This window comes from Thrips palmi, unplaced genomic scaffold, assembly GCF_012932325.1.
Source record: "Thrips palmi isolate BJ-2018 unplaced genomic scaffold, TpBJ-2018v1 HiC_scaffold_17, whole genome shotgun sequence".
Classification (NCBI taxonomy): domain Eukaryota; kingdom Metazoa; phylum Arthropoda; class Insecta; order Thysanoptera; family Thripidae; genus Thrips; species Thrips palmi.
In genome coordinates this window covers 10,239,787-10,266,868 of record NW_023144626.1, presented here as the reverse complement: position 1 = coordinate 10,266,868, position 27,082 = coordinate 10,239,787, and the positions used below count along the sequence as shown (strand labels likewise).

The 27,082-nt window shown below is 50.9% G+C and overlaps 1 protein-coding gene across 12 annotated transcripts in view; it reads right to left on the bottom strand.

Moving 5' to 3' along the window:
* Positions 1–1,378: 1,378 nt before the first annotated feature.
* The window catches only part of LOC117643234 (protein still life, isoforms C/SIF type 2), a 98,594-nt gene continuing 72,890 nt past the window's right edge, over positions 1,379–27,082 (bottom strand). For 11 of the 12 annotated variants that reach the window (XM_034381971.1, XM_034381970.1, XM_034381973.1 and 8 more), the window contains 16 exons: positions 20,929–21,196; positions 17,558–17,884; positions 16,634–16,834; positions 15,519–15,746; positions 14,405–14,858; positions 13,848–13,960; positions 13,128–13,322; positions 12,409–12,603; positions 11,944–12,052; positions 11,665–11,844; positions 10,630–10,925; positions 10,183–10,370; positions 9,636–9,769; positions 6,566–6,802; positions 5,662–5,922; positions 1,379–5,066 (listed from right to left, as the gene is read on the bottom strand). In XM_034381971.1, coding sequence (XP_034237862.1) covers positions 4,912–5,066; positions 5,662–5,922; positions 6,566–6,802; positions 9,636–9,769; positions 10,183–10,370; positions 10,630–10,925; positions 11,665–11,844; positions 11,944–12,052; positions 12,409–12,603; positions 13,128–13,322; positions 13,848–13,960; positions 14,405–14,858; positions 15,519–15,746; positions 16,634–16,834; positions 17,558–17,884; positions 20,929–21,196 — 3,541 coding nt within the window. In that variant the 3' untranslated portion in view covers positions 1,379–4,911. Of the gene's footprint in view, positions 5,067–5,661; positions 5,923–6,565; positions 6,803–9,631; positions 9,770–10,182; positions 10,371–10,629; positions 10,926–11,664; positions 11,845–11,943; positions 12,053–12,408; positions 12,604–13,127; positions 13,323–13,847; positions 13,961–14,404; positions 14,859–15,518; positions 15,747–16,633; positions 16,835–17,557; positions 17,885–20,928; positions 21,197–27,082 lie in introns of those variants that run through there. The other variant, XM_034381977.1, reaches the window with a different exon arrangement.

Sequence of the window (27,082 nt, the reverse complement as noted above, 5' to 3'; positions counted from 1 at the left end):
AAATTTGTGGCAAGCAAACTTACCACCGGCTTTGCAGTGCACTGGTGCATGGCGGGAGTTTTTGCCTTCTGATGTGGCTACACTGACTCACCCTGCGCAAGCCCGAGGAGTGTCACGCTCACCCCCGCGGCGTCCATCTGCTGGTTCGGCGGCCGGGGGCGACCAGGATGGCGGCCAGGTTGGCGGCCAGGTTGGAGGCGTCGCGGAGGACGTCCCGCCGCCTTGCCGGCCTTGCTCGCCGCGCGGAGGGTAATGCATGTGTGGATAGGAAGCGCCGCATTCTCTGCGCTTCGATTTCCGTGACGGTGCGGATGTGCACAACCGCCGGGAACCGAGGGCTGCAGACTGATTCCGGGAGCCGCTTTCGTCGCTCTGTCTCTCTCGCACCTGTACGGGACGCCCCACGAGTGCGAGGGGGACGGAGCCGCGAAAACGACTCCCGCTGGTACTGCGCGACGAATACTGCCCCGTCAGAGCTAACCGCGGCCTCGAGGCCCGGTACACTGATTCCGAGTCGTCGCTCTGTCTCTCTCGCACCCGCACGGGACGCCCAATGAGTGCGAGAGAGACAGAGCGACGGAAACGGCTCGCGGAATCAGTCGGCAGGCCGTACCGCGGCGTGGTTGTAGCCGTCCCGTCAAAGATTCCTGTTGAACCGCGGCGGTGCGATTCCAGGAGTAGCCCTCGCGCAGGGACAAAGCACGGGGCGGCACTGTGATTGATGGCAGCAGGCCGTCGCTCTGTCTCTCTCGCACCCCTGCGGGGCGACGCATGAGAGCGAGAGAGACAGAGCGACGATGGCACCGTTCGTAATCGGCGTGCCACAGTGGGCCAGAAGCCGGTGGAGGCGGCCAAAACTATGGACGCGTTTTGAGCTCCAGAGTCGCTAAACAGGCCTCGAAACGAACGTGTGACCCCACCAATGGATTCCTCGTTCGAAGAGCAATCCATTGGTGGGGTCACACGTTCGGTTCGAGTCCTGCTTTGCGACTCAGGAGCTCAAAACACGTCTAGAGTTTTGGCCGTCTCCACCGGCTTCTGGCCCACTGTGCGTGCTGCAGTACTGTCATGCCGTCGGTATTGAGCGCGGAAGTCGGCATGCTGCTTGCTTTCGCTGCTTGTCTGGGATTTTCCGCAGGGATACTTCACCGGACTTACTAGCATGTCATGCTTGGGTTTGCCACACGACATGCGCCATCTGTGCGAACAGTCTTTCCGCACGCGTTTGGGTGTGATGCTGGCTGAGCGCCTGTGCATTCTGAGATACTAGCCCGCAGCGCATGGGTGGCGGCGGGTGGCCTACCCTACTTCTTGCAGGCGTTCTGTAGTGACTTGACTTTTGTGGAGAGATGAGCAGGATGAAAATGAACAGACGAGACACTTGTTGTAACATTCTTTTAATATGAGCATTTTTAAATATGTAGTTAAACAGAAATACACAACTGAATCCATAATTTTTCTTTAACGACACAAACATTCATCAACAAGAACCAAGACGCTTCGTCGGCTTGGGGCCTGGTCGCCTCGAGAAAGAAATATTTGTTTGTTTTGGTACTCGCTTGGCACACGTTCCTTCTTTGTCGATGGGACCAGGGCGAGCAAGCGGAGCCCACGCCATGTCCATCTCGCTCTTTCTCAATTTTGTTAGAAAAATTGTCCTCATCCGGCTTATATACAAAACGAACAGGATGACGTTCGTGAATTTTAAAAGCCGCTTTCGACGTGCCGCACCTCGGCCATCGAACCGACACGTTACTCAATAACTAATATCGCGAATTTGATAATTTTTGTACTTGTTGTACAGCTAATACATGTAGTGCACATTTTAAGAGAATGAAAGACACTCACTCGAGTTGAAATAACTAGTAACTGACGCGGGCTCTTTTTGGTACGGGTACCCGCACCACACAGCAGCTGGAGTCAGTCTAAATGCTTATATCTCTACTAACAGGATATCTTTAAATCATGCAAAAATTTGAGATGGAAGCGGCGAATTATCTATGTGGTGGAATCGCACCCTCCTTTCGAAATTGGCCCTCCAAATTAACATTCAATCGCTCCTTGGAACACGCTCAAAATTAACAAAACACTATTTGCAACGTGGCAGTCTCTAGGGGTACAGGGATTCACAGAGTGAAGCGCGTACCGGAACGTTAAGTACTTTGTCCATGACACGACTAGAAACTGAAAGAGCAAAACTCTTCGCGACACTGCGATCCTCTCCTCCACAGAGCTCCGATCAACTTGCTTTTGATTCCGTTCTTAGCGGTGCCAGAGAGAGATGCAGTGATCCACTTTGGCAGAAGCAGCTTCAGCCACACTGCTTTCTGACACCGCGACACCCATATTCCCTTCCCTCCATCCAACCCTCAGCCGCCCCCTACCGTCGCGATGTCTGATTCCCTTACAATGTATCAAGTAGCGAGGTAGGATCCAATGGGCACAATTTGATTCGGGAAACAATGAAAACAAATAAATAACAATGGGGGCTTAAATTATGAATATCAAAAAACGCTTCTGATGCGCAGTGGCTGAGACTAGAACAAGATATAAGTTAAAATTAAGTAGAGTGAAAGCACCTTCGTTTTCGACCACTGCGCGCCATGGCCGTTGATTGTGTCCAAAGGACCACCTCTCGACTTGGAGGGGTGACCAGACGAATATTCGTATAATCACGTACATCAATCACAGTTATATACATTACACTGAGAAATTAGCTGATCACTAGAGCTCTGTTCGAACAGTGCTGAAATACTATCCTTGTTTTTTTTCTTAAACACTCATAGTTACAGATTAATAATTATTATAAAATAATGTCCCTTTGCAACTCATACTCTCTATCTCAACGATGTTTTTTTATTTTCTTTCTTTTTTCTTTCTTTTTGCATCCACCAAACGAATCGGTTCCAAATTTGAGCGGTCAAACCATTTGGTGTAAGAGTGGTTGCTATCAGGGGGAAATTAAAATATTCTCTAGAATCTACCCTATCTAGTACTCAAATAGACGATCTATTCATAACAGATCAGGGTTATTTTTCTTGTTTTGCAGCTTCCTGTCATTCGCGTTGTTGGAGAACGAGTATGAGCCGGGTTTCTGTGGCCACAGCTGAATGACTTTTATCTACCCGCCAAAAAAGAGGGAAAGAAAAGTAAATTTATAAATCTCCCATACTCAACGGTTGACGATTTTACAGAGCCCACGTTTCCCTTTTTCAGTGGAGGGGGCGCGAAACCTCATAAGTTACAGAAACAGTGCCATATGATAGCTCTTAACTCAGCTGTCGAAACAAGAAAATTTTTAGCAATCAAGACAACGAATCTACCGACAGACATGCTCGGCTGGAAGAAACTGCCCTGAAGCATCCGTCAAATCCTTTTGGCACGAAACGGAACAAGAACCGCGTGGCACGTCTTTGATCTTGTGAGCAGAAAGTGTTCACAGCCCATGCTCGCGTGGCACAACGGCGGCTACCCCGGTCATTGGTTCAAAACAATAAAACAAAACAAAACTGACATGACAGCTCTCCTTTGGGTATAGGCCCAGCAGCGTAAGCTCTTTGCACACAAGCTTGTCTGGAGAGCTGGTCGAGCGGCTACACCGCTCAGAGTGTAGGACTTTTCTGTGACGGGGAAGCCAACAATAATAAATCTTAGGTAAGAATGCAAAGGACTCAGAGAGAGACGTTATATCACAAACGTACAGGCTAAACGCCCCGTCCGTGAACATCGAACGAAACAAAACAAAAACACAACCATCAGAAGTAACGAAGAGGAAAAACGGAAAAGACACATACATACACTGCGAAGGAGACACATAGACACACGACCTCTTTATCGTAGTTTTACTAGGAGGAAAAAGAAACTGGAAGCATCTAAGAAGACTTCAACGAAAGACCGAGGCAAAATATGGCGGAGGTTGTCGCTGTGTTCGGTTTGGCACAAGAAGCATCGGTCCTCCATTGTTCTCCTCAGTGCTAGAGGTATACTAGGCGAGCATTTTCACCCACTCTTACAATCACACACACAGACAAGTATTCGCTCTCACATATTCACACGCTCTCTTTCTCTCTCACACACTCTCGACTAAATTTATAAACTTATTGCTAGGTAGTTGCTGCCGCGACCGATACAGGGCACACGACAGCAACATTGCGGGGTGCTTCGTGAGGAACGCGCACTGAAGTGCGGACAGACTTCAACACGGGCCCCCCGCGCATACCACTCCTATGTGAAACGTTGTTGATGGAAGCCCCTAGACGGGGCAGCCTTAGACTAGGTTAGTAGGTAAAACTCTTATACGTATATGTACATCGTGGTCCGAACGTTGCATCTGACAGCGCCGGCCTGAACCACGCGTACGCCGGCCAGCCGGCCAGCGCTGCCAAATTCACAATAAAATCTGCAGTCATCAAAAATAGTAGACGCTTTCCCTCCCGTCTGCGCATTACCAGAGAGTCCAATCGCAATGAGAAAAAAAACTGTGTTTCTATAGTACAGTTTGGCCAAGATTAGTTTTAGGATTGTGCAACCGCAGAAAACACTGGCACCGTAGATTTTTCTCCCCCTTCGTCTTTTAAACAACATTTTTTTGAGCCAAGGACTCTGATACCTAAATAAATAAGTGTGCAGATGGGTAGTCTACATTTAAAACAAGTTGAAATGAGATTATAACTTGGGTGCGGAGGCATGGCTGCCCCGCCCCTGCGTGATAATGAGTATTATAATACATAGTAATGCTGACGGGCGCCACGACACTGGATTGCGAGTGTGGGCAGCCGCTCCGTCCTCTTAGTAAAATGGTGAACCACGGCGGGCCGGTAATCAAAATTACATAATTGGTAATGAAAAATTACACTGTACACGTTTTCTTTGTTTCCTTTCTGACCCAAGGGGGTCGGGAGGTCGGCACCTCTACTTGTGGCTGCGAGTGCTGCGCAGTGTGGCCGAGGGGAACTCTTCGTAGACGACGCGCGCGCCGTCCGACGACGTCGACGGCTTGCTCTTCCTCGGCAGCGTCGTGGACTCGCCGAAGCCCACCATGTCCCGGGGCTTCCAGACGGGCGAACCTGCGGGCAGAGGAAGATGAAAGAAGGTTAGTTGTCGTCTCACGTCGGCGCCACTGCTGTTGCAACAAGCTCACTGAGGGCTCAAAGTATAGTGAGCACGCCCTTCTGAGCGTGTTTAGGCAACAATGTATATTTCACCCCGAGAAGACTCAGTTACAGTAAAGTCAGTGCGGAGAAGGATCGAACACTGCAGGGGTGGGGGTAAAAATAAAACGCCCCTATTTTAGACTGAGTTGTCTCATTTTGATACTTGAAGATACTCCCTAGTGCCATTACATGATCGCGTATTAGTATGAGCTGGTCTCAAAATGAAAGACCCCAGTCTAAAAATTGGGCGTCCGATTCTTCTCCGCACGGACCCTATCAAAGTGCGTAACCGTCACTGGTAAAACTATAGCGTAGTATTACCCTCTGTTTTCAAGCGTAATCAGTTTACGCTTGAAATCAAGCGTAACAGGCTCTTCCACCAAGATCCCCTATCTAAATGCATGCTTCATTTCAAGGGTGACGTCTTCAAGCGTAACTCTATGCTTGACTCAAGCATAGAGTAACGCTGTAGTTTCACCAGTGGTGAAACGTGAGCCCGCGCACTCACCCAGGTCCTTGACGAGCGGCGGCTGGTAGTTCTCAGGGTGCTGCGAGGACTGGATGAGGCGCGCCTGCGACCCCGTGGAGCCCGCCGAGAGCGTGGAGGTGGTGCTGAGCGTCAGGTGGTTGGGCGTGCGTCCCAGCGTGCCCGCCTTGCCCTTGGCCGCGGCCGCTGCCGCCGGCGCCACCGCGTGCAGCTCGTCCTCGCCCTCCGACTTGGTGCCGACGTCCCCCTCCCCCTTGCCCCTATCGCCGGGGTGGTGCTCCTCTGCAGAAACAAAAGGAAAGCAAACAAATTAAGCACGTGATGCCTTTACTTTAAAACATACACTTGGAAAAAGTATACGACACAAAAGGTGTCAGCTAGCTTTTCCTATCGAGTCTCGAACCAAGCACGTATTCTCATGAAGTGGTGGCCGGGGGAAATAGTTCCCAGAACCAAACTCATTGACAATGAAAACCCACAGAACCAGTTTCTTGTCTTGACAATAAAGGTTCATTTTGACCACAAAATTCTAAAGAAACTGCTAGTTTCAACATCAACTTTCGATATTTTCGAGACATGGATGGCCACCGTCAATAATTCAGACTGCCTTGTAAGAGTGTGTTTACGCAATGCAACCCGCAAATGGGCACACTTAAAATTTTTTTTGAAGAAACTTCCCATTATACAAAGGAAATGGCGCAAGCAGCGCAAGCATAATACGAACGTAGTTTTTCTTCGAATTACGAAGGGGTTTCTTTGCATCTTACAATAAAAATCCACAAAATAAGAGAATTTTCGCTCACGCTTCCGCCGAAGTAAGATTCTGGTGGTAAGACATGTAGAGTGTATCTCTGTGCAGTATTCCCCTTTGCATGGCTCTCTGTTCCTTAACCTGAGAATTCTTCATCGAAATTGAAACCCTTACCGTGGGCGTCGCTCACTGTCTTGCTCCGCCCCCGAAACTGGCCGGACTGGGCCGGCGCCGCGGCCAGAGGAGTAGAGTCGGAGTCCACGCTGTCCAGGTCGATGTTGCCCGCCGAGTGCCTCTGCGCGTTCTTGCCGCCCCTCTTCGTCTTCCCCAGCGTCTGAGATCCCGCCAGGATCAGCGCCCCGGACGCGCAGGCCGCTCCCGAAACCGCCTTCGCCGTCCTCAGACCCGCTGCTGCAGCACAAATCAGGGGGAACGTCAGTACGTCAGACGGTGCAGGCGGCGGCCCAGCGCCGACACTGTTATTCTGACGGGTGTGACGTCATATTCGCCACAGTGTGAATTACGTCACGTTTGTTTATGATGTTCACGTCCAAATAAATCCTGATCAAACGGCCAAGTCATGTTCAAACGAATGCGTGACACCCTATTCAAACAGACGTGACAACATTCACATTCTAACGATATGACGTCACTTTGGTCGAATAACAGATGACAGGGGTGCGTCTCGACAAATCGCAAGCCACTTTTGAATGCCGTTGTTGGCCGAGAAAGAAGCGACGCTGTCGATAGTCCACGCTCAAGGGACCGCCCAAATGGTCTGCATTTTAGGCCAGTCGAGCATGGAGTATCACCAAGGTCATTTCTTTCGCAAATTTCATATTGATTTTTCAGGATTTTTCGAAAATTTTGATTCAATGAAAATTATTTGTTTTGAACGGTTATCCAATTCAGAATTTGAAAAGTTAGCCACTCAAATGTGTACGACTTGTTGCGATTTGGCGCCAACCCCTGGCAGCGGGCGTCTCGGCTAGGCCACCGCTGCAGCTTCATCCCTAACGACTTTCACTAGACAGAATGAAAGTTAGAAGAAGAAAACTAACAAAACTACAAACTCGAGCACTGTTTGAGTTTGTGGAGCAGAGAGAGAGAGAGAGAAAGTAGTGAAAACTACCAATAACGAAAGAGAGTAAGAGAGAGAAAGAGAGAGAGAAGAAGAAGAAAAGAGAAGTGAAAGTACAGCGGGAAGCACGCCTATGGACTCTACGAATCACGATGATGACTGTCGCAGATGAGAGAGACAAAGAAAGAAGACCCGCAGAGTGTGGTCAAGCTCGCGGTGCGGCCATGGTGCGGCGCTCCCCCCGGCGGGGCGAGTAGCTGCACTGCAAGGCAGCTGTAGTCCGGCCAGCCTAGTCTATCAAGCCAGAGGCGGCCACAGGCTAGCGAGAGTACGAAGGGGATTTTCTGTCGCGACTTATCTGCTCCTTTTCCGACAATTTTAATTCTTCAAAGAAAAACATTTCATCAAAAATAATCTTTGAACTTATCACGAAGAAAAAATGAGGAGATAAAGTATGGGAGTATTTCAATTCTGAGAAAGACGAAAAAAAGAATGAATCCGAATAACAAAACTATCAGACTTAGCGGGAAATATTGAAGTTGTTTGATCGACACACACTAAATTTCTTTGTACAATTTTTGTAAGTGGTCCCACACAATTTCACGCGTTGTTGCTTTTCACACAAATTTTTGTGCAAAATTTCGCACGAATTACACTGGAAACCAACGAATGTGACGTCACATTCGTTCGAATGTGAATTTTGTCACGTTCATTTGAATATGATGTCACATTCGTTTGAATGTTGATCAACATTCAAACAAATGTGACGCCATACTTTAACGGCCGAGTCACGTTCAAACGAATGTGACATCATATTCAAACGAACGTGACAAAATTCACACTCCAACGAATATGACGTCACATTCGTTGGCTACCAGTGTATCGCGATTTTGCAAACAAATTTTGTAAGAAAATATTCGCATGCAGAAAAGTGTGCGAGTTCGCGAACAAAATTGTGCAAATACATTTATTGTGTAGACGACGAACGCGCTCTTATTAAAAAGAGACGAAAAAGAAAACGAAAAACGCGGCGCGACTCCTCGAGGAGGGCAGGGCATCCCCTTCATACGTACCCATGACGGCGCACTTGTAAAGAAAATGATTGTTAGTGACAAAAAATCGTGCCAAAAAGTCAAGCAGGAAGTAAGCGCGGGCACGCATGTACACACAAACACACGCACATTCATAGGGCAAAAGAGAGTGGGGGTGGTTGGGGTGTGTTAGGGTTGTGGAGGAGATCAAGTGGCTCTGACAATGAGTAACACTTCTATTTTATGAAAGTTTATTCAGCCTGTTAACGCTGCTACTCCTGCAATAATGGGGCTATTCGTTTCCTATTGACAAAAACTAGTTTGATTAGGAAAGTAATGGTCGGCAAGCGTTCAGGGCCTGTGAGCGTGCAGGCAGCAGGTACCAATTCAAAATGCATGTCAAATTGTAAGTCTTTTCTGGGAAGCACTATAGCTCTTTCCTTCTACAGCGAGACGAGAGAGAGAGCCCCGCTGCCTAGTGCAGCCGTGCCGGGCGGGTGGAATCGCCCGTGACAGACACGAGCACAGATTGCGTTAGTTCTTTTCTAAATTGGATTAGTCTGCGCCAGACCCAGGCAAGGCCAAGGGGCACACGTGGATTAGAACGCCGTGGGTTAACGTCAGGCGGATGCCTTGTTTAGCACACACAGCCGCCAGTTCTGCCAAGACGACCGCCAAAGTTCCCGCCAAAAGGGATAGGTTAAGGTTAGTCTCCCCGCCAAATGGGACGTTAATTTTCCCGCCAAAGGCGAGGTCAATTTCGCGCCAAAACAGAGGTTAGTCTCCCGCCAAGAACAAGACTCTCGCAAACAGTCTCTTCTTCAAAAGGGAGGGTAGTCGCCATTCCAATTGGGAAGTTAGTCAGTCTCCTTTCCAAATTGGAGGTTAGTCCCATTTGGAGGTTAGTCTCCATTCCAAAACTGGAGTTAGTCTCATTGGCCAGCGGTCGTCTCGGCCGCAACGAGGGCCACACGGCTTGCCTGGTGCTGCTGGTGGCGGGTGGGGGCGTCCCTACTGGCTAGTCGTGGCGGGGCCGGTGGGGCGGTGGCCGTTGGCGGGCCGTGCCGGGCGGGCGGTGGTGTCGGGTGGGCCAGTCTGGCCCGGTGCGACATGGACTCCGGTACTGACTCACCCAAGGCGGTCCCCTTGTCGTCGGGGACGCTGTCCCCGGAGCCCGGCTTGACGGCGGGGAGGCTCATGTTGCGGACGCTCTCCCGGATGATCTGCCGGATCGTCTTCAGGAAGGCGTTGCGGAACTCAGCCGTGCTGGAGAGAGAGAGAGAACGCATTGGAATTTACAGATGCCAGACGAGGACACAATGGAAAAATCAATGCCGTGGAAGGCTGATTCCGAACAGTGCTTCGTTACTTGTCTTACTCACACCCGAGGGGAAAAGAACTTGAAATAAAGTGTACAAAGGGTAATAAACTTGAAATAAGTTGAAGTAAACTATAAATAAATTGAAGTTAACTGTTAATGCATTGAAGTGAACTGTAAATAAATTGAAGTACATAGTTTAAATGAGCTGAGTTAATCTATGAAATTTAAATAACTGTGTGTAATGTGTCGAAGTTGTTTCCCTCCGGCCGCACCCCTGCCGGACGGTGCATGAGTGAGAGAGAGACTCAGCGACGGCGGCAGTGTTCAGAGCCAGCGCTCACACCAATCAATGCCTCACCTGTTGGACAGGACGTAGACCTTCTCGGACCTTCGCTGCACCTGGCTGCGCAGGTGGATCAGTTCCCACAGGAAGTGCGAGTCCATGTCCTTGGCCGAGCTGGCCCGGACCTGCACCTCCGTCACGGGGATCAGCACCTGGTAGCGGATGATCTCCACCTCGCTGGAGCTGCCCTTGCTCGACACACCCTGAGAATTTAAAGAGAAAAGACTCGAATGTTTATCATCTTTTTCCGACACGTTCAACGAAACCGGACCCACTCCGTAAATTTAGCAGGGTACTCAGTGCACTCTCTTAGACGTATACTCTCGAGTTCACTCCCAAGAAAGAGATCTCTAATGAGTCATCGTTCCTGGAAGGGTACTCAACGAGTACACGCTCCTTGGGATCGTTCTCAGGTGAAGAGAGTGCACACTGAACGCAGAGTCAGATCATCTCTAAACTTACGATAAGTTTCTTCTTCTGCCGCAGGCGCTCCTTGCACAGGAACACGACGGCCGACTTGAACACGAAGCACATGGCGTGCAGCTCGAGCCCCTTCTTGATCTTGCCCAGGAAGTCGGAGATGTTGAGCCACTCGACGCCGCCGTAGTACAGCAGGTCGCCGGGGCTCAGGTCGATGGGCTGCTTGCAGGACTTCTGGTGCTGCCGGAACAGGTGGTCGAAGATGGCGCCGTACTCCTCGTGGATGCGCTGCATCTCGTTGATGTGCTCTGCCACCTTCTCCATGCCCTTGAGCGCCTCTGTAGGGAGCGGAGGGCAAGGCGGCGTTAGAAAGGCGGGGATGTGTGTTTGCGAGTGTGCGGATGTTCTTGACATATTCCCTATCAAGTGGGCTAAAAGGGATGAACTGGGGGAGAGGGAAGGATGGGGGATGAAATGGGGGTGAGGAGGGAAAGGGATGAAATGGGGGTAAAGAGGGAGGGGGATGAAACGGTGGTGAGAGGGGATGGGGATGAAATTGCAGAGAGAAGCGAAGGTAATGAAATAGGGGTGAGAAGGGAAAGGAAATTAAATGGGGAAGAAGAGGGAGAGGAATGGAATGGCGGTGAGAAGGGAAAGGTATGAAATGGGAGAGAGAAGGTAAAGGGATCAAAGGGGGGTGAGAAGGGAAAGGGAAGATAGCATGTAAGAAGCATGTAAGCACGCGCTTCGAGGCATGTACTGGCCCGAGCCTGCGCCCAGAACCGCATCCTCATGCCAAGCCCGTGTCTCTAAGTTCGTACTTGCTGGTAAGTGTGCTTTAAGTGTGCTAGTAGGCACACTTAAAAGTGCGTGGTCAATCAAGCGCACACTTCAAGGCGCGTACATACTTAAGCAAGCACACAACTCGAAGATCGTTCTTACAAGCAACCGCTTACAAGAGCGTACTGATTACACTCTTGAGCTTTGCGTGTGGGGAAAGCCGGTTGAAAAGGCGATGAAAAGGGTGAAAAGCGTGAAAAACTGCGGAAGGGGGAGGGGGAAATAACGAGGACTGACCGACGAGGTGCACATGCTGCTCCGACTGGGGGTCGGTGAGGTTCCGCAGCTGCTGCAGCAGCAGCGGGTACTTGAGGATGCGCTGGATGGGCTTGATGAGGTACGACTCCAGCGTGCTGCTGTGCTGCTGCCGCGGGTTGCGCGTCGCCAGGAACTCCCTCAGCGCCTGGTTGCCTTCGTCTGAAAAAAAAGCAAGGAAAAATATAGAGTTTCCTGTGAAATAACTCGGAGCGACTATAGAATTCGAAATGAGCGCGCGCGCGCGGGCGATGTACTCACTGGGATGCAGCACTTTCTGCGCCTTGCTGTGGCTCGCGCAGAAGGAGCTGTAGAGCTTGAAGTGGTTCACGTAGTATAGGAAGGCGCTTCCCACCGAGAAGAGCACGTTCTGCAAAAGGAGGCAAGGGGGTTAGCTTGTCTCACCGTTACCAGCAAGCGACAAACAAGAAATACGAAAAAAAAAACGACTTTTGAAAGGCGATCAACTTTGTTCGTAAGTCTAAATATGATAGCTGCAATCGAAAATCCAGCACAACCAAAAGCTGATTGCTACGACCGGACACTTAAGACAAGAACAAACCCAGCTTTTAAATATCCTGACATGTTCGGGCGTGGCTGAGTACCAGCTTGTGAATGTGGGTACCGGATTTTCGGTTACAGCTATCGAATTTTGCCAATCGTACAAGTTAGATAGCCGCAACTTCGTGCTTTTTCGTGTTGTTTCTTTTTTTCGTGCAGGCGCACCTTGAATTGGTTCGGGTGATCGAACTTGAGGAAGTCCGGCTCCATCTCGATGGCCTCGTCCAGGTTGTGGAGGAACTGACGCTGGAAGGTGACGATCTCCTGGATGTTGCCGAACAGCGCGTTGATCTCCGCCAGAGACAGGAACGTCTCCTTCTTGAGGGGCTCCAGGTAGTTCTCCAGCAGGTTGTTGAGGTGCTGCAAAACAAAAAAGTGTTTGATGTCAGTATTTTACTTCACGCGGGAGCATTTACGACGGTACCTTCGCAAAAAAAAAAATGTTGCCCGAGCAAGTCCTTTGTGACGTTCGTAAATTTACAAAGAATTTTCGTGACTTTACGAGGCTTCTTTGTGAATTCAGGGGGAGTTGTCGAGAATTTCCGACGAGTCTTCGTAAATTAACAAGAACCCTCGTGGATTTACAAAGGCTCCTCCAACATTTTTCCCCACGGGATACTTTAGAAAATTCCGCACTGTGAAAAAAAAGTACGGAACATGTCTGGTCAAAAATTTGCCTGGACCGTCTGCACTTGCCAACTACGGAACGTTCCATACTTTTTGTCCGTCCTCATTTAGTTCATATGGAGCAAGAACGGAACGTTCCGTACTTTTCTCCGTACCTCCGTACTATATTTTTCTGTACCATTTCCGTACAAAAGTACGGAATTTTTTCACAGTACGCATATTTATAGTTTATACAGCGTAGGCGTTCTAAAACTGACCTTGACGTAGGTGCGCTCCGTCTCCACCAGCTCCAGCACCACCTTGCGCAGCTTCTCCGCGTCCGTCAGCATCCTGCCCGTGGGGGCCAGCAGCACCTGCGCGTGCGCCTGCGCCGCCATGGACATGCTGCCCGTGGGGCTGCACTTGCGCGCCTCCACCGGGGACCGGCAGAACCCGGTCACCTGCTCGGCGGTCTGCAACAGCGTCGAGTAAAATCAGTAAAAAGTAAATAAAAATAACGTGGGCAAAGGGTTGGGTGAGGTTAACCCAGCGACCGCGGAAGTGGGGTGCAGGGGGGGCGGTTGGCCCCCCCTGAAATGAAACGGGGGGGGCGCCGCCCCCCTGTTTTTACCATTGTTTTCGTCGCAAATTTCTGTATAGTGTCCAAATTTTAACCAAAACACGCTAATATTTTCGTAAATTCGCTGGCTTTCAGCTCGCTTTGCTCGCATTTCTTAGTACTTTCCACTATTTGATGACTTTTAACTTAAGCGCTCCATTATAGCTTGTACTTTTCATATTTCGATGGCATTTAGATCGCTTCGCTCGCATTTCACTGACTTTGAGGGTCAAAACCGGCCTCCTAACTATTGTAAATTCCACATTACACGCATCTTATTAGCCCCCCTGTTTTTCTCCTGACCCCCCCCCCCAACAGAAAAGTCTTGCCCCCCCCCCGTCATGAACTACTTCCGCGGTCCCTGGGTTAACCGACGCACCTTGAGCAAATTCTCGATCTCGAAGGAGTTGGCCCGTGACGCCACCTTGCCCTGGGACTCCATCCCTGGCGGCAGCGGGGACACGTCGCCGTCGGGGGAGTACATTTCTTTGCCTGGAACAAGAAGAACGCGAGGGTCAGCATCGCTTCCAAAATTATTTCGACAAAAACAATCGAGTAATTCGTGCAGCTGAAGGGATTCGAACTTCAAGGTTTCGAAATTGACCTCATCCCAAATGTGTTCCATCCTCAACAAAAGCAAAAGGACTCTGTAAAAATTTTGGTCGCCACTCGATGACACTTTCAATGCTGATTTTCCTAAGAGGAAAGTCACCAAGCGAGTTGATGGCATTGATATCCACACCCATGTAGAAAATACAGAAATTCTGATTAAAATGTAGTCTATTTGTGACGAAACTGTCATCATTTGAGAATGATTTAAATCTTAACCGAAATTTTGTCATAAAGTGACTACAAATTTTACAGTGTATTAAGTGACGAAAATAACACTCGTTAAAAAATTTTCTTTTTGCTTTTTTTTTGGTATTGAGTACTCACTCCATCCGGGCGCGGGCACGATGAGGCCCGAGATCATCTCTTCGGAGATGACGGGCGGCTCGGAGGGCGGCGGCGGGCACACGAGCGAGTCGATGATGTCGTCGGTGGCGCGCATGATGGTGGCCAGGTCGGGCGGCTCGGTGCGCGACGAGCGCATCATCATGCACAGGGACTGCTCCTCCTGCAGCACGCTCTCCAGGTACATCATGTCCAGGTCCGACACGATGGCGCCGTTGATGACCATGATCTCGTCGCTCTTGATGATGCCGCTGTGCATGGCCACGCTCTTGTCCTCGACGCGCGACACGTAGCAGCACAGCTCGTCCTGCCGGTCCGCGTTCTCCATCAGCTCCGCCTCCACCGAGAAGCCCCACATCTGGTCCAGCGACTTGCGCTGCAGCTCCACCTGGTACAGGATCTTGGCGCACACCTCCACCACCTCGTGCGTGTGCAGCTGCAAGCAGAAACAGTCTCGCTTGCAAACCACAATGACATTCCGCCAACCATGATTTAGATTTTTGTTTGGAACAGGACTGTTAACTGCAGACTGATTCCAAGCTCTGATTGAGTCACTCTCGCACTCTGGAAACCATGCGAATTATTTCTGGCCACGAAGAAAAGCAGTTTTGTTATAACAAGAAATTTTGAGTATACAAAAGCTTCCGCACATAAAAAAAAACTTCGTAATTTATGCACTATTTCTTTGGGAAACAAACTACACTGGTAGCCAACGAATGTGACGTCATATTCGTTGGAGTGTGAATTTTGACACGTTCGTTTGAATATGATGTCACATTCGTTTGAACGTGATTCGGCCGTTTAAGTAGGGTGTCACATTCGTTAGAATGTTGATCAACATTCAAACGAATGTGACATCATATTCAAACGAACGTGACAAAATTAGCATTCGAACGAATTTGCGACGTCACATTCGTTGGTTTCCAGTGTAAGCAATTTGAGCCTTATGCTCAAAAAACTTCCTAAGGTTAAAAGCGTGCGCCTTAAACGAGACACCCTTTCACGAGTGCGAGAGAGACAGAGCAGAGTACAGAACCGCTGCTGGTGTGTCGTCCGGGTTCAGAGCGATCAAAAAAAAGCCAGGAACTTCTCTCACGTAGGTCTCGATGGGGTCGTTGCGGTGCGGCACGAAGTAGTTGTGGTCCTCCATGTCGCGGCGCTTCTTGACGCGCACGAAGTGCTCCATGGCGTTGAGGTTCTTGCGGCCGCACGCGCTGGCGAGGAACTCCTCCACTGTCATGCCCTCGCGGAGGTACACGTGCGCGAACTGGCCCTCCGGCAGCGACACCTTCACCGTGCGCTCGTTCTCCTCGCGCGAGCCCACCTGTGGGGACCAAAGCTGCTTGTGAGTACAACAGGGAGAGGGTTGTCAAAGAGACCAGCCAGAGGGAGCTCAGAAAAAAAAAATTAAATATAGTCGAGTGCGCTAAAAAGCTAACCGTCAACACACTTGCAAATCCGTAGCTGCAAGTACACACTCACAAATCCACTCTACAAATTGAAGTGTGTACTCAGTATGCATCTACAGATGCATACTTGCAAATACACACCTACAGGTACATACTTAGCTGAGTACACGTCTACAGATGCATACTCAGCTGAGTACACATCTGCAGATGCATGCTTGGACGAGTTCGGTATGCATCTGTAGGTGTGTACTCAGCCAAGTATGCATCTGTAGGTGTGTACTCAACTGAGTGTGCATCTGTAGATGTGTACTCACTCTGCAAACTGAGGTGTGTACATAGTACACTCTTATTAGATCATGCTTCCAAGTACACTCTTATTTACAGCATACTTGCTAGGCACACGCTAAATAAGTGTGTACATTGCATGTACACGCTAAATAAGAGTGTACCTGGCGGCAAGTACACTTAAACTGGCCCATGCTTTTAGATAGGACTAATCGAGTATATTTTAGTGTGTACTTGCAAGGTACACACTTATTTAGCGTGCACTTGCCAGGCACACTCTATTTTAGCGAGTGCCTAGCAAGTATGCTGTAAATAAGAGTGTACTTGGAAGCATGCTCTAATAAGAGTGTACTATGTACACACTTCAGTTTGCTGAGCAGCTGAGTATATGAATCTGTAGATGCATACTGAGTACACACTTCAGTTTGTAGAGCATACCTGCAAGATTACGCTATGAATTTGTAGGGTTGTACGTGCAGGTATACCTTAATAAATGGGTACTAAGTAGACAGTGTACCTGGAGCGAGCGCCGAGAGGAGCCCGAGTTGGACCTGGACAGCACGGGCGGGCGCCGCTTGGTGGCCCCGCGGCCCGCCAGCAGGTTGTTGAGCAGCGACGGCGACCGCGCGCAGATGAAGGCGTGGAACGACGACACCGTGAACACGCCCAGCTTGTTGAGGGTCGTCTTGGTGCCGCGGGAGACGTGCGTCAGCAAGCTCTGCAGCAGCAGGAGGAAGAGTACGCGTTAATCCAGACGGCTCGAGAGTAACTTTCACAGGGAAGGTGTCAGAAATTTACACACAAAGTAAACCCATTTTTCTAGGCAAAAAGTGAGACAGAATTGAAGACATAGATAACACATGTATTTAAAGCAATACGTGGAGGAAATTTGTAGACAAGGTAACACATGTTTCTAAAAAAAAAATGGGTGAGAGAAATTCAACTCTTTTTTTACACTTAGCGATCACTAATTTTAACCAAAACAAAAATGTTTCTCTCAAAAGAAATTTATGGAGAGGGAAACCATTCGTTAAAAGAAAAAGTGAGAGAAATTTGTACCGAGGGTACCAAATTGCTAAAATAATTTTAGGCATGAAAAGAACAATTTCTTTAGAAAGGAGTAACAAAATTAAGTGGAGCAACCACATTTTTTAAAAAGAGTGACGCGAGATAAATTTTCACACTCTTAAAATTCCATTAAGAATACACTCTGAATGTTGTACAATGAAGATTTTCTATATATTATGGTGAAAATGTTCCATAGATTCCATAGTGTGGTGGTGCAGCTGACTTCATAACACACCATTGAGAATTCACTGTATCTTATAGATATTTTGACGAATTTCGTTGGTATTATGGAGAAAATCTCCACCATAATTTGCTGGTGCAGCCTTTGACCGTAAGACATTTACAGTGTAGTTGACTTGAAAAATGTGCTCACCTTGGGGTTGGGCAGCTCGCCGTTCTGCAGCGAGGCCATGTAGCAGCGCAGCCGGAACTGCTCGCAGTGTAGGCGCTCCACGTTCTCCTCCCACTGCATGATCTGGTTGCTGAGCTGGGCGCGCGTCTCCGGGTCCGACACGACGCACTGCTGCAGGTCCGCCATGTGCTTGAGCTTGTGGTCCGACTCGATGGCCTTCTCCAGGCGGAAGATCTCCTCCTGCAGCAGGTGCAGCGTGCCCGTCTTGCCGCGGTGGCGCGCGAAGGCCGCCGCGCACGCCGAGTGGATGCTGTTGACCCAGTTCTCCAGCTCGATCTGGCACGGCGCCTGCAACCAAGTCCGGCGTGTCGTGCAACTAAGTCCAGTGTAGTGCAACCAAGTCCAATGTAGTGGAACCAAGTCCAGCTTAGTGCAACCAAGTCCAGCTTAGTGCAACCAAGTCCAGCTTAGTGCAACCAAGTCCGGCTCAGTGCAACCAAGTCCAGTGTAGTGCAACCAAGTCCAGCTTAGTGCAACCAAGTCCAGCTTAGTGCAACGAAGTTCAGCGTAGAACAACGAAGTCCAATGTAGTACAACGAAGTACAACGAAGTCCATGGACTATCGGAACGAGGAATCCATTGGTAGGGTCACATGTTCGATTTGAGTCAGATTTTGCGACTCCGGAGCTCAAAACGCGTCTAGAATTTCTGGCCGCCTCCACCGGTCTTCAGGTCCACTGCGCGTAGTGCCACGAAGTCCAACGTTCGGGAATTCCTATGCATAATATTTTTACGCGCCCTCACACAATATTTTGTGCATGCCCTAGAAAAACAAGGTTGTGCGTGGCATGCTCCCCTTGGGAGTAGGCTAAACCACAGGCTGCTTAAAACTGCAAGGCAGTGCAGCGCGACTCCCGACCTGGCCGGGGGGAGGGGGGAAAATAGACCGCGGGTTTGCGACACGCGATTCATGCACCTGCACCCTCACAAAAAAAAATTATAATTTTGAGTGAACCATTATAGGGAGCATGCGCGGAAGTGTCCACAGTCTAGACTGCACGCAGAAACTGAGATGACACTATACCAGGCCGTGAAGGTAAAAGTTGAAATTGAACTATTAATTGGTCCTTTAAAAGATCACGAGATTGCGTTCACGTTAAGATTTAACCGAGCAAAGGCCTCAAAATTTTCTTTCTATCTTTTTACTGCAAGGCATTCACAAGAATTTTGTTTTTAAAGACATTTTTCAAGAGTAAAGAAAACAAATGGTTTCGCCTAAAAAGTCGTGCATGACGAACTAGATAAAAAGTCCCGCAGCGGTAATAAAGTGACGCGATTGTCACAGTATTGATTCTCCATTTCGGCGAGTCGAGAGACAACGTAACTTTCGGGAGGGCACTGGCCGCCTTCGTCCACGCGTTCACACGACCCACATCCAACTTTGCAGAAAACCCGAGGGGTTACCCACTCGTTGTTTTAGTGTACACACGATTCCGGATTCCCGCGATTCCCAGAACATATCCCTGAGAAAAAGAGAGAACTTTCGAAAATTTGCTTTGTATTTGAATGCCTTTGTGTGTATCACATGATTACCATGACTTAAAATTGAAACTATGAGGATTTTCCATCAAATTTTAAAAGATTTACGAATGATTCCCGGACTGAGTGTACACATGATTCCCGGAGTGGGTAACCCCTCGAGAAAACCGCACCACTGGAAACTCGCCGCCCGGCCGCCGCAGCGCTCTGTTGTCGCTCTGACTCTCTCGCACTCCTGTGAAGTTCCACAGGAGTGCGAGAGAGACAGAGCGACCACGATAAACCGCTGTTCGGCGCGGAAATCAACGAAAGGGCGAAACCGGCAGGATGTGGTGTCCGCCACTCCGGCATCGACCGCGGCGGGGCCGGTAAGTGCCAGCAGACTGATTCCGAGAGTCGTTTTCGTCGCTCTGTCTCTCTCGCACTCGTGGGGTGTTCCGTATAGGTGCGAGAGAGACAGAGCGACGAATACGACTCTCGGAATCAGTGTGCAGGTGGGCATGGCGCGTCGGCTGCAGTCACGAACGAAGCGCTGATGCCGCCAATGCAGCGCCCGCCCCGCCACGCCACGCCCTGCCCCACCCTGCCACGCCATGGCCCAACCCACCACGCCCCGCCGCACGCCCCACCACGCCCCGCCACTACCGCTGCCACTGCAGTGTCAGTGCATGCGCCAAAGCCCAAGATGGATGGCATCCACACTACGTGACCGATTTTGTACAAAGGCCGTTCTCTCCTAGCCACTTCCCCCTCCTCCCCCCCTTCCCCTCACCTGACCTCCAACACGGCGTAATCGGAGCGCACCCTGCCACACTGCACCCACCTCACGCACCGAGGGCCGGCCGAAGGGGTAAGCGGATTCCCGACAGGGCTCTCGTCGCTCTGTCTCTCTCGCACTCACGCGGCGTCTCATATCGGTGCGAGAGAGACAGACTGACGGAAACGACTCTCGGAATCAGTCTGCTGGCACTTACGGGCACGGAGCGCCCCGAGGGAGACAGGGCACAGGTAGAACCTAAGCGAGATTTCGCGCCTTCCTTCAAGCGTTATTTCCTGTTCCGCCCCTCTCCCGCTTTCTTTCCTTCTCCGCTTTCCTTGAAGCATGAGGGCTTCAGTTTTACCAGTGTACAAACCTACGCTTGAAGACTGATTGAAGTCATGCATGGAGAAGAAAGTCTTCCGTGTGCATTTGGATAGGTAGGAGAAGGGCGGAACAGGAAATGGCTCGTCATTTCCTGGAAGCCGAGCGTGGCAACCAGCACGCTTGAAGAAAGGCGTTAAGCACGCTTACTCTGCAAACTGAAGTGTCGACATAGTACACTCCACCTGGAGTCAACCTTGCATGTACACTCCACCTGGAGTCAACCTTGCATGTACACTCAACCTGGAGTCAACCTGGCATGTACACCACACGCTGGAGTCAACCTGGCATGTACACTCCACCTGGCGTCAACCTGGCATGTACACTGTTGCTGAAGTCCCCTACCCTTCGCACGTAAAGCAGAGCAACAGTGAACTTGCCAGGTTGACACCAGGTAAAGTGTACATGCCAGATTGACTCCAGCGTGGAGTGTACATGCCAGGCTGACTCCAGCGTGGAGTGTACATGCTAGGTTGACTCCAGGTGGAGTGTTATATGTCGACACTTGAGTTTGTAGAGTAGGTGTTGCCAGTGCCCTGCTCTCGGGGCGAGAAAGGCGTGAAAGTACACTTGAGTTCCACTGGTGTCTCTCTCTCGCAGCCTCACGCAAGGCCCGCCCAACGAGTGCGAGGGAGGAAGAGAGACGGGGCGAGCTGCGAAAGTACCGTTCGGAACGATCGGAGTGACGACGACGACGAGGACGACGGCTTACCTGGAACAGGTAGGCGTCCCCGAAGGCGGTGCTGAGGCAGAAGATGTAGTCGCGCTTGGGGTGCTCCGGGATGGGCTGCATGATGGCGCCGTCCACGATGATGAGGTGCTTGGGCGCCGCCTCGACCGAGCGGCCCTCGCGACTGTCGCACGGGTAGAACAGCAGGGTGGTGCCCTTGAGGCACACCCAGTAGCCCTTCCAGCCGCGCTTGCGGGCCAGCTCGATCTGGTGCTTCTTCCGCAGCAGCCACTTCTTGACGCTCAGGAAGCTGCGGCACACAGACGGAAAACCGGAGGTCAGACATACATACAGACAGAAAACTGGAGGTCAGACAGACGGGGAGACGAAGGTCAGACGCATGCGCAAAAAACGCACCCAAAGTACAGAATAAAATATCGAGGGGTGCCCGACTCTAGTAATCGTGTGTACACTTCGTTCAGTATTCACTGGTATGTAATCACATGCCAAAACTAGATATTTTCAGTGTCTGGGTTTTTCTTTTTCAGAAAATAAGCAAATAAACAAATAGTTGACAGAAATGCTGTCAACCAGCTAAGATTATGATTTTTTTGGAATTTTCATTTTCATTTGATCATCAGCAATTGTGTGTTTGAGTTGAGTAGTTGGCCTCTCGTACACAGTGAACTTAGTACACATTTACAAGATAATATTAACAAGAACACATCTATTCAAATGTATACCTGCACTGAGAAAACTTTACAAACTATTTTGGGCCTTACAAAGAAACGTAGTTACAAAGAAAATACTTCGTAATTTACGAACAATTTCTTCGTACAACGAAGTATTTTAGTTTGTTATATGTATGCTCAAAATACTTCGTAAGGTTTTAAGAGTGTGCAAATTACACCTATTGCAGTGTACTTGGGGAAGTAAACATCCAGAAAAGAGTGCTTGGACCTGGACTATCAGTGTGTGATGCAATTGCAACGAGCTATGCCCATTCATTTGTTTAACTTGTCACCAATTTGTCACCAGCCTTTATCTCCCATTTGTGTTGCCAATTTGTTCTTACCCCTCTGGGAGCAAACACAATCCAATTGCACTAGCTAAATGTGTTTATTGTGTGTATTCGCTCAAAGTTCTGTTTTGTTAACTTTTGCCTGAATTATCAAGTTTCATTTTTATTTCCTGTTTTTGGCGCCGCATCAAAACTGCGACACGCAAAGCGGCTCCTGGGAACGGATGGCTGATGCTGAGAGACCAGCGGCACCAGGGAGGGGGCTGGATTGGATTTCCAAAGGGAGGGGGCGGCGGGCTAGAGGGGAGGAGGGAGGGGGAGAGGGGGGAGGGGAGGGGTTAGACGCGCCGACGCCAAGTTTCCAACTGACACGTTTTCCGTCTCGCCAGTTGGTAATTGGCAGGAACAGCGACTTCCCTTTATCCACACAGCGGCCGGCCGCACAACAGGGCCTGGTGCTTTGTGCTTGCTTCGGCTCGGTTGCCCGGCGAAGGTGGAGGAGGCGCCGCACACACTGCGATATCCCAGCCCCAGCAGCCCAGCGCTGGCTCGACACTTTCACTCGGAACGGGGAAAAAGGGGGCAAACATGTCAATGTGGGCGGACACCAACACTCTTCATTTCTCACAATGGCATTGCCATTGAATCCACATTGACATTGCCATTGAAGCCACATTGTCATTGCCATTGAATCCACATTGTCATTGCCATTGAATCCACAATGACATTGCCATTGAATCCACAATGATTGAATGAATGCATGAATGAACGAAACGGACGAACGAATGAGCGTCACAAGCATAATAAGAAGAGATGGTCCATCTTAACAATCTTTTCTCGATTTTCACTTCGATTCAAAGGAAAACATTGTAATACGAAGAAACGCTACGTTCGTAATGCGCCATCCTTTTAAGCACGAAGTAACCTTAAAATTTTGCCGCAGGACGGATACTTTTAAATTAAAAAAATAAGCCCGGGCGCTTTTGAAATTCTCTATATGCGATTTGGACTAGACTGTGCAAAGTAGCAGAATCCCTGATTTTACTTGCAGAAAAGGGTCGAGAATTTTTTTCCCGAAAAGTTGGGAAATTTATTTCAGAGGGTAAAGGCACTGGGACAGAAACAGTGACAATGGCACGGGATGAGACAAAAGGCCTCTCATTCGGATAATTTTGGCATACGCTCACAAATTAGCTCGATTGTTGGATTGTGATTGTTCCAGAAGGGCGACACACTTTTCTCGTACCTACAGGCGTTTTATTTTAATTATTTTTTCTTTATTCATGCAGGATTTTATTTTATTCCGGATTGTGTTCAGAGTTGGTATTTCATGTGTACATACACAGAAAAAAATTGATCAAGCGAGAGGTCCCTCGGCACAAGCGATGCGCAGTCATTTGAGAACGCATCTCTGAATGCATGATTGGCTGATTGTTTCAGTGTGCCACAGTTTTTTGTTTTTATAGCAGTCACTGTATTAATAAATTCCAGGCAGATATATCACATTTGAAAGCGCGGAAGAGTTAGCCGAGTCAAAACAAACCATACCATTCAGCGCGTGCCTGGCCCAGGCTTGTAGTTTTTTTTTCTCCCCATCGATAGAGCACTTTGGATGGAATTATCGGAAAAACAAAGTTCGAGGAAAGCGCAATCCAATCTATGACGAACCCGAGGAAGATATCCGCAAATAATGAAATCGTGTCTGAGCGCGTGGGTGAGAGTGCGTGCGCGTGCACACTGAAGAGATAAATTGGAAATCAACAAAGGCACTTCAGGAAAACTCGCCAAAGGTTCCTTTTTAAATTTCAGGAGATTTTTTAGTCGACCAGCAGAGAACCTTCGGGGAATTACGAAGAATCTTTGTAAATTTGCGAAGAATTTTTGTGAGTGCTTCTGCTCTTACAAGTAATTTTCGGCAACATTTCTTTAGCGGTGGTACCTTTTTAAATTCTGGAGATTCGCGCTTACAGTGTATGCTTACGTGTGAGCACAAGAACAATGCAGGTGGAGTGCCACCGCATGCCCCACGCAACGAGAGGCGCTTTGAATTAAATCCGCCAGTTCGTGTGTATAAAGTCGGCAGATCGAGCGGAAGGGGCCCCGCCCCGCCCCGCCCTGCCCCGCCGCACGCGGAGCGGAGCAGTGCGGAGCGAGGAAGAAAAGAGATGTACCGAGTGCGGGCGGTGTGGGCCGGGCCGCCAGGCCGCCAGGCCCGACGCGCCGAGGGGCGAACTTTAGTGTGAGGGAGTGGGGGTGGGGCGCCGTCCAGGCAGTGGGGGGCCGGGGGCAGTCTGGGGGCGGGGGCAGGCCGGGGCGGACCGGGGGCCGGGGGCGGACCAGGGGGCCAGGGGAGAGGGGCCTGGGGTGGAGAGGAGATAATCAATGGGATGGCGCCCCACCCCCTCGCGTACCCTGTGCAGCCCGCCCGCTGCCGCCGCGCTCCAGCCCGCCTGAGGTCGCTCCAGTACCGTTCCAGGGCCGCGCCCCGCCTCGCCACACCCCGCCCCGCCACGCCCCGCCCCGCCCCGCCACGCCACCAGCGCCAGCCCACCCCCGCCGCCGTTGCGAACCGCCCGTCCCTCTCGCCGAGCCAGGCAGCCTCCACCTCGGGGCCAGCAGCAGCCTGATTCCGAGAGTCGTTTTCGTCGCCACGTCTCTCTCGCACTCGTGCGGCGTCCCGCGTGGGTGCGAGAGAGACAGAGCGACGGGCATCGGGCGGCCGGGCCTGGCTGCCAGGGCAACGCAGCGCGCAGCACACCTCCTGCTGCTCGGGCTGGCCCTCGGGCTGGCCCTCGGCCTGCTGGCCCCGCCAGTGGGGGTCCCAGCCAGTCGCAGCCCCGCCACCGTGCCCCGCCACCGTGCCCGCACTGCATGGTCGCCACATTCCAGGGGCGGGGGAAGGGGGGGGGGGGTTCCTCGCGGCGCCCCGCAGGCACTGCCAGGCAGGCCGTGGTGTTGTCCGACCCCCGCGGCCCCGCGGCGCTGTAGCCTGATTCCGCACAGCGGTTTTGCCGCGGCGTCTCTCTCGCTCTCACGCGCCGTCCCCCGCGCCGCGCAGGTGCGAGAGAGACGGAGGGATGGGCGGAATCGGTCGTCGGCTGCTGCCACATTGGCGAGTCCTTTCCGCAACCCGCATGTTGACTTGGTGGCGGGACAGCTGACTGATTCCGAGAGTCGTTTTCGTCGCTCTGTCTCTCTCGCACTCGTCAAGGCGTTCCGCATGGCTGCGAGGGAGAGAGACAGAGCGACGAAAACGACTCAGTCCCGCGGGTCCGGGACGGACGGTGCCTGTCTCGTCGCCGACCCGCCTGTCCGCGGCCCCGTGGCGACCCTCGGCCCGCCTCTCTCTCTCTCTCTCTCTCTCTCTCTCTCTCTCTCTCTCTCTCTCACCCCCTCCCCACAGCGCACCGCAGCGTCCAGCCGGAACTTTGCGGACTCCACTCCTGATCCCGCCGGACCGTTTGGCGGTTGGGGGAGCGTCCATGAATTACGCGAGTTGAATTTCGCGGAGGTGCTTGCTGCGCCCCCCCCCCCTCCTTAGCCTCCTTCGCACACAATTTATGGGAGGGGTCCTCAAGTCTTCAGGAAAATAGCTCTTCTCGCAAACTGCGCAGGTGAAGCACCTTAAGCCGCGCCAAATTCCAACTTTGAAGGTGTCCATTCATCCCGGGCGGTAAAGAGTGACAAACGCTCGGATCAACACAAAACCGTGGGACACAGTACAACAAATCCTATTTTGTAACTTTTTTTTCACGCGGAAAAAAAATTTTGCAAGGAAAAAGCATTTTATCTTATTTTGCCTGTGATTCGCTTGATTCTAGCCAAAATAAATTTAGCATTCGTTTCAACATGACTGCGCTATTTCGTGACTCTCTCTCAACTGCCGTTTCCCCAGAGATTTCTTTCGGCTTCAAACAAGCGCACACGATGTCAAGAGAATTTCGGGGCCCCTTCGTGAAAATGCATGTTTTGCCACCACTGACATAATATTTGTTGTACCCGATGAAGTCTGGCATGGAGCGCTCTGTCGAGTGTATTGCCAATTCACTCTATTTGGCCGACGCTCGACCTTATTTGCTGTCCACTCTGCGCGACTCTATCATATCCATGCCGACAGTCAACACGCTAGGACGAGAGTGAACGAGAGATTGAACGAGAGAGTGAACGAGAGAGAGAGAGTGGACGAGAGAGTGGACGAAAGAGTGAACGAAAGAGTGAACGAGAGAGTGAACGAGAGAGTGGACAGTGTGAACGACAGTGTGAACGATAGAGTGAACGAAAGAGTGAACGAAAGAGTGAACGACAGTGTGAACGAGAGAGTGGACGACAGAGTGAACGAAAGTGTGAATCAGAGACAACGAGGGAGGGAGAATAAAAGGGGGGGGAAAGGGGGGGAGAGAGAGAGAGAGAGAGAGAGAGAGAGTGAGAGAGAACGAGAGTGTACGTCGATCGCAGACGCCCCCGGGCGTCCCGGTGGTCCCGGTGGCCCACTCCACTCCACACGCCACAGGCCGCGGCATGCAGAGCCAGAGGGTTGACCCATGTTGCTTCGACATGCCGCATAATCCAACCGCGTTCCTTGTCCGTGGCACGGCGCGGCACGGAGCGGCACGCCCTCCCCCTACTTGTCCATCTCGCGCGCCAGACGGCCGGGTTCAAGTCCCCCTCCCCCTTTTCCCGTCCCCTCCCCCTTCTCTTTGCACTCACTTCCCATTCTCTCTCTCTCTCTCTCTCTCTCTCTCTCTCTCTCTCTCTCTCTCTCTCAGGACCTTTCGAGCCTCGCTTCTTTGTCCCGCGACTTTTGTTGCTGCCGCGGCTCCACCGTGCCGCCCGTGTCTCTCCCGGGTCCCGGGTCGCCGTTACGTACCGCTCACTCTGTTCCGAGGAGAAGGAGGACCCGCCTCCAAAAAAGCGTTAAAACAGATTGCAGTTTCTTCCGTTTCTTTCCGTTGTTTTTGCTTTTATGAGGGACTTTGGCGTTGCTCTGCAATCGCACTAGTAATGCAGGCTTCCTATCTCCGTCTCGCTCGGGCCGACCCACCGACTTGCACTCCTGAGATTGCGCGGGCTTCGGCGGGCTTCTCGAGCAGGGCCCGCGGGCAGGCTCGGATCTACTCAGAGCCCCCAACCCCACCTCTCTCTCTCCTCTCCCCTCTCTCTCTCTCTCTCTCTCCC